Source organism: Myxocyprinus asiaticus, chromosome 29 (genome assembly GCF_019703515.2).
Source record: "Myxocyprinus asiaticus isolate MX2 ecotype Aquarium Trade chromosome 29, UBuf_Myxa_2, whole genome shotgun sequence".
Classification (NCBI taxonomy): domain Eukaryota; kingdom Metazoa; phylum Chordata; class Actinopteri; order Cypriniformes; family Catostomidae; genus Myxocyprinus; species Myxocyprinus asiaticus.
In genome coordinates, this window is record NC_059372.1 from 2,454,612 (window position 1) to 2,470,680 (window position 16,069).

At 42.0% G+C, this 16,069-nt stretch overlaps 2 protein-coding genes and 1 long non-coding RNA gene across 9 annotated transcripts in view; 2 read left to right on the forward strand and 1 right to left on the reverse strand.

Annotated features, from left to right (window-relative positions):
* LOC127419866 (zinc finger protein 260-like) overlaps window positions 1-14,102 on the forward strand; it is a 100,866-nt gene extending 86,764 nt beyond the window's left edge. The window contains exons 4-6 of one of the 4 annotated variants that reach the window (XM_051661655.1): window positions 1,839-2,361; window positions 12,072-12,599; window positions 13,020-14,102. In XM_051661655.1, coding sequence (XP_051517615.1) covers window positions 1,839-2,361; window positions 12,072-12,599; window positions 13,020-14,089 — 2,121 coding nt within the window. In that variant the 3' untranslated portion in view covers window positions 14,090-14,102. Of the gene's footprint in view, window positions 1-1,178; window positions 1,743-1,838; window positions 2,362-12,071 lie in introns of those variants that run through there. The other 3 variants (XM_051661654.1, XM_051661652.1, XM_051661653.1) reach the window with 3 other exon arrangements.
* LOC127419881 (gastrula zinc finger protein XlCGF7.1-like) overlaps window positions 1-16,069 on the forward strand; it is a 380,158-nt gene that overhangs the window by 339,854 nt on the left and 24,235 nt on the right. The gene's annotated exons all lie outside the window — the stretch shown is intronic.
* LOC127419889 (uncharacterized) overlaps window positions 1-16,069 on the reverse strand; it is a 172,910-nt gene that overhangs the window by 84,591 nt on the left and 72,250 nt on the right. The gene's annotated exons all lie outside the window — the stretch shown is intronic.

The following is a 16,069-nucleotide window of genomic DNA, read 5'->3' on the forward strand; positions in this document are numbered from 1 at the left end:
GTTGATTAGTATTTTTCTGTGCATGTTCTTTTTTTTGTTTTGTTTTTTTTTTTTTTTTTGCGTTTTAATGACCGTAAAAGAAGCTTATCTCCGCAAGTCCCTTTGTTTTGTGATGGACCAGGGCCTGAAATTAATTTCTGAAAATGGGGGTTAAAAAGATAGTTCATCCCCAAAAAACAGACATTTCTGTCATCATTACTCACCCTAAAAATTTTTATAAAAATAATAATTAAAAAATTTATATATTCCATTGCTGTACTACTTGCACGTTTTTACAATTCAGTAGTATATATGCTGTAATTTACATATCATTTGTACTTTAATAATTACCTGCCATTTCTACCTTATTCACTGTCAAGCACCTTCTGTTATTTGGTTTATACTGTTTATTCATTTGGATTGAGCAGTTTACTATTTGCACATCTTAAAAATTTGCACTTTATCATAATTTATTTAATACATGTGTATGTGTGCAGCATGTATGTGTGTGTGTGTGTGTGTGTGTGTGTGTGTGTGATATATATATATATATATATATATATATATATATATATATATATATATATATAGCTCCTTCCACTTCTGGATGGATGCTTCTATGTTTCTTCAGTTTTGTACAGACCTGTAAAAGAACAATGACAAAGTCGAGCCCATCCATCCATCCATCCATCCATCTATCTGTTCATTCAACCAATCCATCCGTCCATCCATCTGTTCATATATCCATCCATCCATCAGGTCATATTTCCATCCATCTGTTCATCTATCCATCAATCCATATACCTATATGTTCATCTGTCCATCCATCCATCCATATATCTATCTGTTCATCCATCTATCATCCATCTGTCTATCCATCCATCCATCTATCTGTCTGTTCATCAAGCCAATCCATCCATCCATCCATCTGTTCATCTGTCATCCATCTATCTATCTGTTCATCCATCCAGCCATCCATCCATCTATCTATTTGTTCATCCATTCATCATCCATCTATCTGTTCATCTATTATCCATCCATCTATCTGTTCATCTATTATCCATCCATCCATCTGTCCATCCATCCAAACACAAAAGATGTTAGGCAGAATGTTAGTCTCAGTCACCAATGCATCTTTTTTTCCCTTCTTTCTATACAATGAAAGTGAATGATGACTGAAACTAACATTCTGCCTAACATTTCCCTTTGAGTTACAGTGAACTTAAAGAAAGTCATACAGGTTTGCAACAACAATTCTTATTTTTTGGTGAACCATCCCTTTAAAAGTATAAATCAATACTTAGCACATACATTAAAAATGGTTGTTTTGTGTTGACAGATAATATGGAGAGAGAACCCTGTTGCTAATCAGTTATGATTTGAAGGTGATAATATATTGTATAAATAGCTTGTTACAATATCTGGTAATATTCCTGCTGTCAGGAAAATTAAACTAAACAAAAACACGCATTTGTATTTATAACCTCTTAGAAATAGTTTTTTTTAACAGATCTGTTCTTGTGTTTAATCCTATAATAATCTTTTTGAGTTTGATGAATGTCAGTCTGTCAATCATATAATGATGATATTTTTGTATTCAGATGTTCATCATGAGAGAGCAGGTGGATGTCATCTGCAGTAAATCAGTAGGAACTGATCTGTCCATGCTGGATATTGATGATTTCATCACAGAAATCTCTCAGCTGAAGAAAGAGGTGATGTCACTCAAGACAAAGCTGATGGAGAGAGACGACAGGTTACAGGTTAAACATTCATTTCATCCTTAAAGTTGAGATTGTAAGCTTTCAATTGATGTGATATGATGAACGCTACAGATGTGATTGTGTTGTGTTTGTCAGGAGCTGAAAAAGGTTTCCTGTCAATCTTCAGTGTGTGTGACTGATGGGACCTCCACAGAATGTCAGAATTCAGTGTGGAGTGGCAGAGATCAGTCCACACCACAGCGCTTGCTGGACAAACTCTCTGAACAGAGATCCAAAGACACACAGCTCACTTTACTCTGTTCTACTGACGGCAATCAGGGTGATCAAACCTCCACAGAGTCTCTGACTTCTGTCTGTAATGCTGGAGAACAGCAGATGCTGCAGACACTAGTGAAGATGTGTTCAGTGAAGCTGCTGGACTACAGGAACATGATGAATATGAGAGGAGAAATCAAAGTAGAGGAACAACAGAGTAATGAAGATGATGATGATGATGATGATCAAACCTCCACAGAGTCTCTGACTTCTGTCTGTAATGCTGGAGAACAGCAGATGCTGCAGACACCAGTGAAGATCGAAGATAAGCAGGAGGAGATAAAAGAAGAAACCACAGCAGAGGAACAACAGAGTGATGAAGATGATGATTTTATTCCTGCAGGTATGTTTCTTTAATGTTTTTTCATGACAATCCACCATCATGTCAGAATCTTTTACCAGATGATTTTATCACTAAAAAGTGTCCCGCCTTTTCTTCAAAGATTTTACCTTCCACTGTGAGTTTAAGAGGGCTGAAAGGTGTAATAAAATGTCATTTTAAATAAATGTCATGAATAAAACAATCATTTTGAAGTCACAATTTAAGTAAATCTTATTAAAAAATTCTGCCTGTAACAATCCTACAGTGTAGCCATCATTGTTTTCTCTTTGAAGTGTCATATGAAAACATAATTTATACAGTTTGGAATGCAGTATATGTCTTCTTGATGCAAAAATCATAATCATGATTATTTTGGTCAATATTGAGATCACGATTATTTAACACGATGACTCACTGACTTTGAAAACATAATGCATTTATTGAACTTTAAAAAAAAAACTGTTTTTAACAGTGGAATTCCTTGAACTTGAAATGTAAATTGCACTAGGTAGGGGAGGAGGCAATTGTCATATGATAATTATTTTATGTAACGTATGGTAGTGTCACGTATTCCCTGTTTCTGAGTTTAGACTTTTATTTTGAAATCCTTGTTTAGTTCCCTGTTCCTGTTTCCTGTTAGTTTTGTAGTCATTTTGTAGTTTCTTTTTATGATTGGTTTTCTCCTGATTGTTTCCCCAGGTGTTCCTCGTTCCCTTGTTTTCCCTTGTGTATTTAAGCCTTTGTTTCCCCTGGTTTCTTGGTCAGTCTTCGCATGTATTGTTTGATGCTCTGTGCTTGGTTCCCTGTGTTTTGTTTCCTTATATTCTGAGTTTCTTTGTTTATCTTTGTGTTATTAAAGCTGCATTTAGATCCTCATTGCTCACCTGCCTCGTCACAGAAAGACTGACCAAAAATGGATCTAGCGTCTGTCAGAATTCTGCTTCTGAAGCAAGGGGACCATCCATTTGAGGATCACATCCGTGAGTGTTTAGAGCTAGCGAATTTAGTGCACTATCCAGACCGCTCTCTGGTGGTTTTCTTCCGGACCGGTCTGTATAGTGCACTGAAGGAACTGATGCCTTTGGCTGATCTTCACTGGACACTCTACGAATATGTGGAGAAGACTCTGGAACTTTGCGGATCCCTTTACACAGTGGATTATGGCGGGAACCCCGGGCCAAAACCTGCATCTTCTGCTCCCTCATCCAAGCTGTCCACAGCTCCTTGCTCCAAGCCGTCCACAACTCCTTGCTCCAAGCCGTCCACAGCTCCGTGCTCCAAGCCTTCCACGGCTCCGTGCTCCAAGCCTTCCACGGCTCCTTGCTCCAAGCCTTCCACGGCTCCTTGCTCCAAGCCTTCCACGGCTCCTTGCTCCAAGCCTTCCACGGCACCTTCGTCCAAGCCTGCCACGGCCAACGAGCTAGCGCCCACGCCTGCCACGGCCAACGAGCCAGCGCCTATGCCTTTGGCCTCGTCCGCTCCCATGACTACGCTCCCAGCTGTCCAGAAAAGGAAGAGAAGGACACCTTCTCCCCAGTCGCTGCCAGTGCTCACGACTATGGAGGTCATTCCTAAGTCTCTGCCAGTGTTCACGACCACAGAGGTCATTCCCAAGTCTCTGCCCATGTTTACGACCATGGAGGTCGTTCCCGAGTCTCTGCCAGTGTTCACGACCACAGAGCTCGTTCCCAAGTCTCTGCCAGTGTTCACGACCACAGAGGCTTCGCCCCTCGAGCATCCCACTGCTCTGCCTTGCAGGGCTTTGCCCCTTGAGCCTCCCACAGCTCCGCCCTCAGAGTCTTCCACGGCTCCGCCCACTCCCCCAGAGACGACTCCTCCAGTGGTGCCACCCACTCCTCCAGGGACTCCTCCTCCAGGGGTTCAACCCGCACCTCCAGAGACTCTTCCTCCAGCGGCCCTGCCCGCTACTCCTGAGACGACTCCTTCAGCGGTTCCGACCGCCTTATCAGAGACTCCTCTTACAGCAGCTCTGCCCACCCCTCCTCCAGTGGCTCCGCTGCCTGACCCAGTCCCTGTTCTGTGGCCACCTCCCTGGCCTCCTGACCTTGTCTCGGCCCTGTGGCCGTACCCCAGGCCTCCTGACCCTGTCTCGGCCCTGTGGCCGCACCCCAGGCCTCCTGACCCTGTCTCGGCCCTGTGGCCGCACCCCAGGCCTCCTGACCCTGTCTCGGCCCTGTGGCCACACCCCAGGCCTCCTGACCTTGTCTCGGCCCTGTGGCCGTACCCCAGGCCTCCTGACCCTGTCTCGGCCCTGTGGCCGTACCCCAGGCCTCCTGACCCTGTCTCGGCCCTGTGGCCGCACCCCAGGCCTCCTGACCCTGTCTCGGCCCTGTGGCCACACCCCAGGCCTCCTGACCCTGTCTCGGCCCTGTGGCCGCACCCCAGGCCTCCTGACCCTGTCTCGGCCCTGCGGCCGCCTCCCAAGCCTCCTGACCCTGTCTCGGCCCTGCGGCCGCCTCCCAAGCCTCCTGACCCTGTCTCGGCCCTGCGGCCACCTCCCAGACCTCCTGACCCTGTCTCGGCCCTGTGGCTGCCTACCAGGACTCTTGACCCAGTCCCTATGCTGAGGTGGTCTCCTTGGTCTCCTGGCCATCCGCCTGATCTGCTCTGGTCTCCTTGGTCTCCTGGCCGTCCGCCTGATCTGCTCTGGTCTCCTTGGTCTCCTGGCCGTCCGCCTGATCTGCTCTGGTCTCCTTGGTCTCCTGGCCGTCCGCCTGATCTGCTCTGGTCTCCTTGGTCTCCTGGCCGTCCGCCTGATCTGCTCTGGTCTCCTTGATCCCCTGGCCATCCACCTGATCTGCTCTGTTCTCCTTGGTCTCCTGGCCATCCACCTGATCTGCTCTGGTCTCCTTGGTCTCCTGGCCATCCACCTGATCTGCTCTGGTCTCCTTGGTCTCCTGGCCATCCGTCTGATATGCTCTGGTCTCCCGATCATCCACCTGATCTGCTCTGGTCTCCTTGGTCTCCTGGCCTTCCACCAGATCTGCTCTGGTCTCCTTGGTCTCCTGGCTCTCCGCCTGATCTGCTCCTCGGTCTCCTTGGTCTCCTGACAGTCCACCTGATCTGCTCTGGACTCTCTGGTCTACAGCTCCACCTCAGCCCTCTGAACCTCTGGCTCCAACTTGGTCCTCCGAGCCTGCAGCGTTGCCCTCACTCTCCATCTCTCCGGCTCCACCTTGGTCTCAAACCTCCCTGACTTTGCCTTGTTCCTCTGCTCCCCTTGACCCTTGTGCCCCCTTGAACTGCCTGTTTCACCCTTCCCCCCACACCCTATGGACAATTTTTTGGGAGCGTCTGGAATCTGCTCCTTAAAGGGGGGCTCTGTCACATATTCCATTGTGTTTAGACTTTTATTTTGAAATCCTTGTTTAGTTCCCCGTTCCTGTTTCCTGTTAGTTTTGTAGTCCTTTTGTTTATTATTTTTATGTTTGGTTTTCCCCTGTTTGTTTCTCCAGGTGTTCCTCATTCCCTTGTTTTCCCTTAAATATTTTAGCATTACACCATTAAACTTAAGTAGAGCGTAACCCTACGTATGAACTAAATATTTATGAAAGACTCCGACCAGGAGTAACGGTGGGAATAAAAAAGCAGACTGATATATATCTCTCATAATCGAGAGAGTGGATGCCTCGCCATGGGTCTCCCTGATCGTTGTTGTGCAGAAAAAGACCAACAAGGCTGTTAATATGGACAGCTAACCACTGCCGCACATTGATGAACTGTTGTCAGTTACGTGGGGCAACTGCTTTTTCTACAATTAATTTGGAGAGTGCGTATTTCCAGCTTCCATTAAACGAAGAGAGACAAAATCTAAGCTGCTCTCAGTACTTATTCATTTAAATTCTGCCAGGTACTGTATGGGCTGGCCTCAGCAACACTGCATTTCAGAAGATGCTGGTAACAGTTGTGCAGGGACTGTGACTACCTTGATGATGTTATTCTCTTGGGTCGTTCACAGATTGAACATGACCGCACGCTCAAAGACATTGTTCAGTGCGTATACGAGGCAGGCCTACAACTAAACAAATCGAAATGTCACTTCAACAAAACAAGTATGGGAAAGTATATACACTGATGAGCCAAAATATTATGACTACTCGCAGGTGAAGCGAATAACGTTGATCATCTCCTAACAAGGTCACATTACAAGGTCTGGGTAGATTAGATGGTATGCGAACAATTAGTTTTCATAGTCAACATGTTGAATGCATGAGAAATGGGCAGGAGTAAAGACCTAAGTGACTTTGACAAGGGCCAAATTTTTATGGCCAGACACTGGGTCAGAGCATCTCTGAAACGACAAGGCTTGTGGGGTGCACCCAGTCAGCAGTGTTGAGTACCTACCGACAGTGTTCAGAGGAGGGACAAATCACAAACCGGCAACAGGGTTTTGGGCACCCAAGGCTCATCGATGCACGAGGGCAAAGAAGTCTATCACATCTGGTCCGAACTGACAGAAGGTCTGCTGTGGCACATGTCACAGAAAATTTTAATGATGGTTACATAAGGAATGTGCCACAACAAACAGTGCATTGCACCCTGCTGCGTATGGGGCTCCATAATGACCCCTGCCCACCATTGAATGTACCTACAATGGGCATGCAAGCATTAGAACTGGACATTAGAGCAGTGAAAGAAGGTAGCCTGGTCCAATGAGTCCTGTTTCTTTTACATCACGTGGATGGCTGTTTACGTGTGCGCCATTTACCTGGGTAAGTGATGGTACCAGGATGCACTGTGGAAAGACGACAAGCCAGTGGAGGGAGTATGATGCTCTGTGCAATGTTCTGCTGGGTAACACTGCGTCTGGCCATTCATGTGCACATCAATTTGACACATGCCTCCTACCTTAACACTTTTGCAGACCAGGAACACCCCATCATGGCAGTGGTATTCCCTGATGGCAGTGGCCTCATTCAGCAGGATAATGCGCCCTACCACATTGTTTAGGAATGGTTTGAGGAACATGATGAAGAGTTCAAGCTGTTGCCCTGGACTCCAAATCACCCAGATCTCAATCCGATTGAGCATCTATGAGATGTGCTGGACCAACAAGTCTGATCCATGGCATCGATCAGATAAGATGCTGTAAGATGTGATGATCCTTGCATCTTACAGGACTAAAGGATCTGCTGCTAATGTCTTAGTGCCAGATACCACAGGACACCTTCAGGGATCTTGTAGATGTCTCCATGTCTCAGAGGGTCGGCGCTGTTTTGGCGGCAAGCAGAGGACCAACAGCATATTAGGCAGGTGGTCATAATGTTTTGGCTTATCAGTGTATAAGGAGAAAAGCAGGGGACCTAAGACTGTGCCCTGTGGCACCTGTCCGTACTTTACATCTACTTGGCTTGAAAAACTTCTTGTTTACACAGAGTGGTAGCAGTCAGATAAATAGGACCTAAACCATTCCAATGCCTGTGCATGAGTGGCAACATAATTCCTAATCCTATCCAGGAGAAGGTTGTTATCTATGGTGTCGACGGCAGCACTAAGATCTAAAAGTACAAGAAGAGAGATGTGGCCATGATCAGATGATAAGAGCAAGTTATTTGTAACTCTAAATGCAGTCTCTGTGCTATGATGGGTTATAAATCCTGGTTTAAATACTTCACAGATGCCATTTCTCTGTAAAAAAGAGTGGGAGGACACTACCTTTTCCAGTATTTTATAGGTAGATATAAAAGGTCATATCCTTAATATAGCAAGAAGTTAATAAAATTGAGAAGAGGTTCTGAGATTAAAGGAAACACCTCTTTCAGTAGTTTAGTTGGCATAGGGTATAGCATACATGTTGTTAGTTTTGATGATTTTACAAGTTTTATTAGCTCTTAAGCTACAACAGGGAAGTACTGAAGTTGTGCATTGGGAATACTTTGGGGTTTCTGAGGTGTTGTTGCAGACGGTTGCATAATTCCAATTTTCTTTCTGATGGCCTCAAATAAATGTAAGAAATTCATATAGTCATTACTACTGTGCTACAAGAGAATATTTTGAAATGAGCTACACTCTTATGAGCATGAGTGTGATCATTGTACCACAGTGTGGGTAGGGCTTTTCTCTTTAACTTTCTTCAGTCAAAAAGTGGGAAACACTATCTAGAGTGCTGTAGAAGACTGTATCTATATTTTCTGTCGCTACATCAAGTTCTTTTGAACTTTTTGGCATACTTGTGAGACTGGTCAGGAAGATTATTAGTGAATCTTTAGTGGTCGAAAGAATAGTTCTACCAAAACGATAACATGTTGATTGAGTAACTTTAGCAGCAAGAGTGACAGACAACAGAGATTTCTATTTATACTGGACAATGTCACAGTAAGCCCAATCACTACAATAGAATAAAACTTGTATCCTGACCTCTGATTAACACCAAAAACTCCATTGTAAATTGTAGCATCACCTCCTCCTTGACCCTTCAGGTGAGGGTCATGTTTATAACAATAAGCTGGGGGACTAGACTCAAACTAATATATTCATCTGATTTGAGCCAGGTTTCTGTTAAACAGAGGGCATCCAGACTATGATCTGTAATAATTTAATTTACAATTAGTGCTTTAGAAGAAAGAGATCTAATGTTTAGTAGCCCAAACTTTATTTGATGTTTATCTTACCTTTTTTGTCATTTTCTAGTTTGACCTCAATAAAAAAATGTCTGAATGACTAGAGGGTTTTTTTTGTTTGGTTGTTCAGGAAACAGACACAGTCTCTATATGATATCTAGGTGATACAAACTCTGTGTGTTCTAGTTTATGTGACGTCTCAGTGCAGCTAGCAAATGGTTGGTTAAGCCAGTATGTCTGCTTCCTGACCTGGGCTCCAGTGAGTCAAACACTTAAACTATTAAGACTGTGAGCCAATTTAATAGAGAGGAGAACAGCACCTTTCCTACAGGGATGGATTCCATCTTTCTTTTGCAGATCAGGTTTACCCCAAAAACTTGATCCAATTGTCTATAAAACCTATGCTATTCTCCGGACACCACTCAGATATCCAGCCATTCAGTAAGACTAATCTACTGTAAATCTAGTCACCGTGACAAGCTGGGAGGGGGCCAGACCATGTTACAGTGTCTTACATCATTTTTGTACGTTCACACACCTCTTTCGTATTAAGATCTCTGACTGGCGAAGCCGGACATCATCATCGACGTGAATAACAATCTTAGAAAATCTACGTTTGGCATTAGCCAGCACTTTTAAATTTGATCTGATATCAGGCACTCTAACTCCCAGCAAACATTTAATAATGGTGGCTGGAGTCTCTAGTCCCATGTTTCTTAAAACAGAATCACCTATAACCAGGGCGCTTTCAATAGCATTTTCAGTGGGTGCATTACTGAGTGGGGAGAACCTGTTAGAAACTCTAGCCCTTTTCCACCAACATGGTTCGGGGGCAAGTTACTGGCTGGTACTAAATCTCGAATTGTTCAGTGCATTTCCACTGCAGAAAAGGCCATTCCAAGGTGGAAACACTGGTTCTGCAACAGCACCAAAAGCTTGCTGGTCTCTACATAGGAACCAATTACATCAGGGGGCAGAGGGTGGGATAATGTTTCATCACCAAGTAAAGTTTTCCAAACAAGGATTATTTCTTCACTCTATAACACCAGCACTCTACTTACGATATGGTCTTCTACGGAGATCCAAGATAAACTAGAGAGATCACAAAGGGGAAACAGAGAGTTTACGAGGAGAAACGCAGCCGGCTTCAGTTTGGGCTTCACCCAAAAATTTAAATTCTCATATTCACTTACCCTGATGCCATCCCAGATGTGCAAGACTGTCTTTCTTCAGCAGAACATAAATGAAGATTTTTAGAGGAAGATGGAGCTCTGCCAGGTCCTTAAAATGGAAGTACATGGGTGCCAGCACTTTGACGAAAAGAAAACTCCAAAAGTCATATTTAGGCAGCAGAAAAAAGTAATCTACATGACTCCAGTCTATCAGTGAGTGTCTTCTGAAGCAAACTGATACGTTAGGGTAAAAAATAAATAGATAATTAAAACTTTATTAACTTTTAAAAAGCACTTCTTTCCAGCAGCTGACATGAAGCATGACGTAAGAATTCACGCAAGAATTGTGAAGTGGCGCTTATTTACAACAGAAGAACGCACGTCACGCGAGAGTTCAGCCATTTGAAACAGCATCAGAGCCCTGGATGGAAGCGCCGATTTAAAGTTAAAAACATTTTCATTATCGACTTGTTTCTTACATAAACTTATCGATCTGGGATGGCATCAGGGTAAGTGAATAATGAGAGCATTTTAATTTTTGGGTGAACTATTACTTTAAAAGAGAGAACAGTGACCATAAGAAAGACCTAAGCAAAAGTGGCAGTGGAGGGAGCAACAATGTTTGGACTCTGTGCTCAGACATAGACCAGTCAGCTAACTAACTAGGGAATTGAATACAGTTAGTCACGCTCGAGATAAACACAGAATCGCCGGTGTCCTCTCTCTGCAGCTGATCTCAGAAAGTTATTACATTTGCCAACTTTGTTAGCTTTTCTAACAATCTTCTCATCTTATTTTGTGCATTGTTTTGTTCAGTAAGGGGACTACACAGTTATTAAGATCGCAGCTATCTGCTTTGTAAACTGGTGGGATTCTCAATCAAGACATAAACATAACATATGCTATAGGAAAAATCTGTTATGTAAAACTATCACGTAGCTAGATAACCTGTTACGTCACCTTTCGGTTCTAAAGTCAGTGAAAAAGTGCGGCCGAAAAGGCTATAGCAAGAATGCGAGAGTGGTGTCGCATTGCCCTGTGATTATGCCACAGAGACTTCACCCAGTTGCCCTGCTGCTGGGGCTCTACAGCCAGAACAGGGGCATGTGTGTTGCTCGCTGTACCTGCTGCATCTTATACAATATCTAATGGCTTTTCTTTCTCACTGACCTCCATTAACATTCGTTTCGTGTCTCTAACTCATAAATCTTCTCCGTCAGTCTAAATAATTCCTTACATTTATCACATGTAAATCCCTCACTGCTGACGGATGAAGCAATAGTAAGCATGGCATTCAGTGTAAGTTGCGATAACGTGTGTTGGTGCCATAACTTACTGCAGTTGTTTGTTGTATAGGTGTTGTGGTTCTTGAGCAGTGGGGTTTGAGATTGATGCAATAATCTGTGTAAAAAACGCAGAGTTAAAAACGGATGCATGCAGCATAAATTGTGATGAAAGTAGAAAAGGCAGAAAAATATTCATGTGTGTGGTAAAATAGATTAAAGGCTAAAATGCTGAGAATAGAAAAACAGGAAATGCTAAGCAGGCTAGCAGGCTACAAACACTAACTTGAGCAATGCGCCAGCAGCAACAGGAAGCAGCATCACAGAGGAACAGAAAGCATCCACGTAAAATTTCCGCCAGTGCCTTCAGTCCAGCTATGAGGTCATCAGCTGGAAGCCACCCATCACAGATGTTTCACCCCATTTATACTGGAACATCTCCTGGTGGCGGGGCAGTGGTCAAGGAACAATATATTGACTTATATGTTTTATCTATGCTTTACTCATCTGCCACACTATTACAATACATTTCAATCTGAATATTTGAATTATTATACATATTATATGCCCTGCATTCTCTTTGATAAATAAATAGGCATTTTATTAATTTGATTAAAAAATTGAATTGGAAGCCAACAGCCCTAGCATAAATATATGGATTCACAAGTTTTGTCAATTTACTGTGTTCATTGTAGGGCTGATGGACATGAAAGAAGAAAGTCGAGATCTAAATGAAATGGAGGAGAAACTTCAGAGTCAGAAACATCATGATTTCACAACAGGAGAAAAGTTTTTGAGTGGCTCAAAGACAGAAGAGAATTTCGCACCTAAAAAGCCTCAACGAAGAACAGCCCAAAATCCTTTCACCTGCTCTCAGTGTGGAAAATGTTTCACAAATAAAAGAGATCTTAATATACACACAAGAGTTCACTCTGGAGAGAAGCCCTACACATGCCATCTTTGTGGAAAGGGTTTTGCTCGTAAAGAAAGTCTTAATGTGCACATAAGAATTCATACTGGAGAGAAACCTTTCTCATGCCATCAGTGTGGAAAGAGTTTCACGCGTAAAGATTATCTTGATTTACACACAAAAATTCACACTGGAGAGAGGCCTTACACATGCCATCAATGTGGAAAAAGTTTCATACAAAAAGGAAACCTTTATAACCACACAAGGATTCACACTGGAGAGAAGCCTTACACATGTCATCTGTGTGGAAAAGGTTTCATAGATAAAAGAAACCTCAATAACCACACAAGGATTCATACTGGAGAGAGGCCATACACATGCCATCAGTGTGGAAAAGGTTTCATATATAAAATAAACCTTAATAACCACACAAGGATTCATACTGGAGAGAAGCCGTACACATGCCATCAGTGTGGAAAAGGTTTTATAGATAAAAGAAACCTTAATTACCACACAAGGATTCATACTGGAGAGAAGCCTTACACATGCCATCAGTGTGGAAAGAGTTTCACACGTAAAGATTATCTTGATGTACACACAAAAATTCACACTGGAGAGAGGCCTTACACATGCCATCAGTGTGGAAAAAGTTTCACACATAAAGGAAACCTTTATAACCACACAATGATTCATACTGGAGAGAAACCTTTCACATGTCATCTGTGTGGAAAAGGTTTCATAGATAAAAGAAACCTTAATAACCACACAAGGATTCATACTGGAGAGAGGCCATACACATGTCATCAGTGTGGAAAAGGTTTCATATATAAAAGAAACCTTTATAACCACACAAGGATTCATACTGGAGAGAAGCCTTACACATGTCATCAGTGTGGAAAAGGTTTCATATATAAAATAAACCTTTATAACCACACAATGAATCATACTGGAGAGAAGCCTTACACATGTCATCTGTGTGGAAAAGGATTCATAGATAAAAGAAACCTTAATAACCACACAAGGATTCATACTGGAGAGAGGTCTTACACATGTCATCAGTGTGGAAAAGGTTTCATATATAAAAGAAACCTTTATAACCACACAAGGATTCATACTGGAGAGACACCTTACACATGTCATCTGTGTGGAAAAGGTTTCATAGATAAAAGTAAACTTAATGTGCACATTAATGTTCACACTGGAGAGAGACCTTTCACATGCCACCAGTGTGGAAAGAGTTTCAAACGTAAAGATAATCTTGATGTACACACAAGAATTCACACTGAAGAAAAGCCTTATTCATGTCATCACTGTGGAAAGAGTTTTGCTTATAAAGAAAGTCTTAATGTGCACATAAGAATTCACACTGGAGAGAAACCTTTCTCTTGCCATCAGTGTGGAAAAGGTTTCAGAGATAAAAGAAACCTTAATAACCACATAAGGATTCATACTGGAGAGAGGCCTTACACTTGCCATCAGTGTGGAAAAGGTTTCACAAATCAAGGACAACTTAATGTACACATAAGGATTCATACTGGAGAGAAACCTTTCTCTTGCAATCAGTGTGGAAAGAGTTTCACACGTAAAGAAAATCTTGATGTACACACAAGAATTCATACTGGAGAGAGGCCTTACACATGCCATCAGTGTGGAAAAGGTTTCATAGATAAAAGAAAACTTAATAACCACATAAGGATTCATACTGGAGAGAAGCCTTACATGTGCCATCTGTGTGGAAAAGGTTTCATTGGGAAAAGAAACCTTAATAACCACACAAGGATTCATACTGGAGAGACGCCTTAAGGCCCCAGCACACTTACTCAACTCAACTCAGTTTTATTTATATAGCACATTGAAAAACAACAGAGTTGACCAAAATGCTTCACAATTTAGAAATTTAAAAATAGTAAATTAACAAACACCATCAACACACATACACAGTACATTTTAAAGTGTTGTAAACTCTAATAAAAAGCTGCATATACAAGATGAGATCAATGTCAGAGCAGGTATTTCCAGTACTCAGGATTCCCCCAATTCAAATGCCAGTGTAAAAAGATGTGTTTTCAGCTGAGACTTAAAAATCTGTATAGATGAACAAATATAAAGGGGAAAATTATCCCATAATTTAGGAGCATCTACAGAGAATGCTTGATCACCCTTTGACTTTTGCTTGGACTGAGGGTCAGCCTGCAACATTTGGTTTGTAGACCTCAGTGGCCTAGAGGAAGTATAAATGCTTAGGAGATCTGCAATGTAATGTGAAGACAAATTGTGTAGTGCTTTAAAAACAAATAATACAATCTTAAACTCAATCCTGTACAGAACCGGCAGCCAGTGAAGAGATAATAACAAGGGGTAATACGCTCCCACTTTTTAATGCCAGTTAGTAGCCTGGCTGCAGCATTGTGTATAAGCTGCAGGTGGGACGGTTGCCGCTGACAGAGTCCTGCATAAAGAGAGTTACAATAGTCCAGCCTAGAAGTAATAAAAGCATGAACTACTATCTCAAAATCTTTGAAACTAAGTACAGGTTTTAGCCTGGAAATCATTCTAAGCTGATAAAAGCTGCCTTGTACAACATAATTTATCTATTTATCAAAGCTAAGGGTTGAATCAGTTATAACACCTAGATTTCTCGGACTGTCTTTCACAGTTATCACTAAGGGAGCAAGAGTACTGGTTATCTTCTCTGTATAGTTTGGTGGACCAAATATAATAACCTCTGACTTTCATTAAGTTGTAGAAAATTAGATTACCAACTTAAATATTATCCAAACAGTCCATAAGGGACTTCAGAGACTGATTATTCACAAATTTCAAAGGTAGATATAACTGTGTGTCATCCGCATACATGTGATAAGAAATGGCATGATGGCAGTAAATAGACCCTAGAGGGCGCATATATAATGAAAACAGAATAGGACCCAAAATAGAACCTTGACGGAGGCCATATTTTAAGGTAACCAAAGAGGAGGAATAGTTTCTAATAGTTTCTAATGTTCACGGGAGAATGTTCTATCATGCAGATAAGAAACAAACCATTTTATTGTGGTCCCTCAAATGCCGACATCACACTCCAAACGGTCTAAAAGAATTGAGTGATCAACAGTGTTGAATGCTGTGCTGAGATCTAACATGATTAAAATTACAGACAGCCCAGAGTCAACAGCTACTAACAAATAATTTACAACTTTTAACAGAGCTGTCTCTGTGCTGTGACCGACTCTAAATCCTAATTGAAATTTATCCAGGATATCATTCTCTAATAAAAAAGGGGTAAATTGAGATAAAACAACCTTCTCTAAAACTGTAGATAAAAACTGTAATTTTGAGATTGGGCAAAAAATTTTCATTATTGTAGCGTCAAGACCATTTTTTTAAAATTTATTATTAAAGGATGAACCACTGCGTGTTTAAGACAGGATGGGACGATACCATTAGTTAAGGAGCTATTTACAATGGACTGTAAACTAGGACCTATGGTGACAAACAGGTCTTTAAAAAGTTCGTTATAAAGGAGTGGATGTCAGTTTCATATGATTGACTATGTCCTTTCAGATTGGAATAGAGACAGGTTCAAAACAGACGAATAAACAAGAACTTGGAATGGGAATCACCAATCCAATACTAGAAGGTGTAATATGTGGTCTAAGATCAATCATGTTTACAGAAATGTTTAAAAATTCTTCACAGGCATTTGGGTGAGGTAGCCGGGATTAGCAGCTTGTTTATGATACTAAAAACTTTTGGGCAGTGCGCATTTTTATTTATGAAATCTGA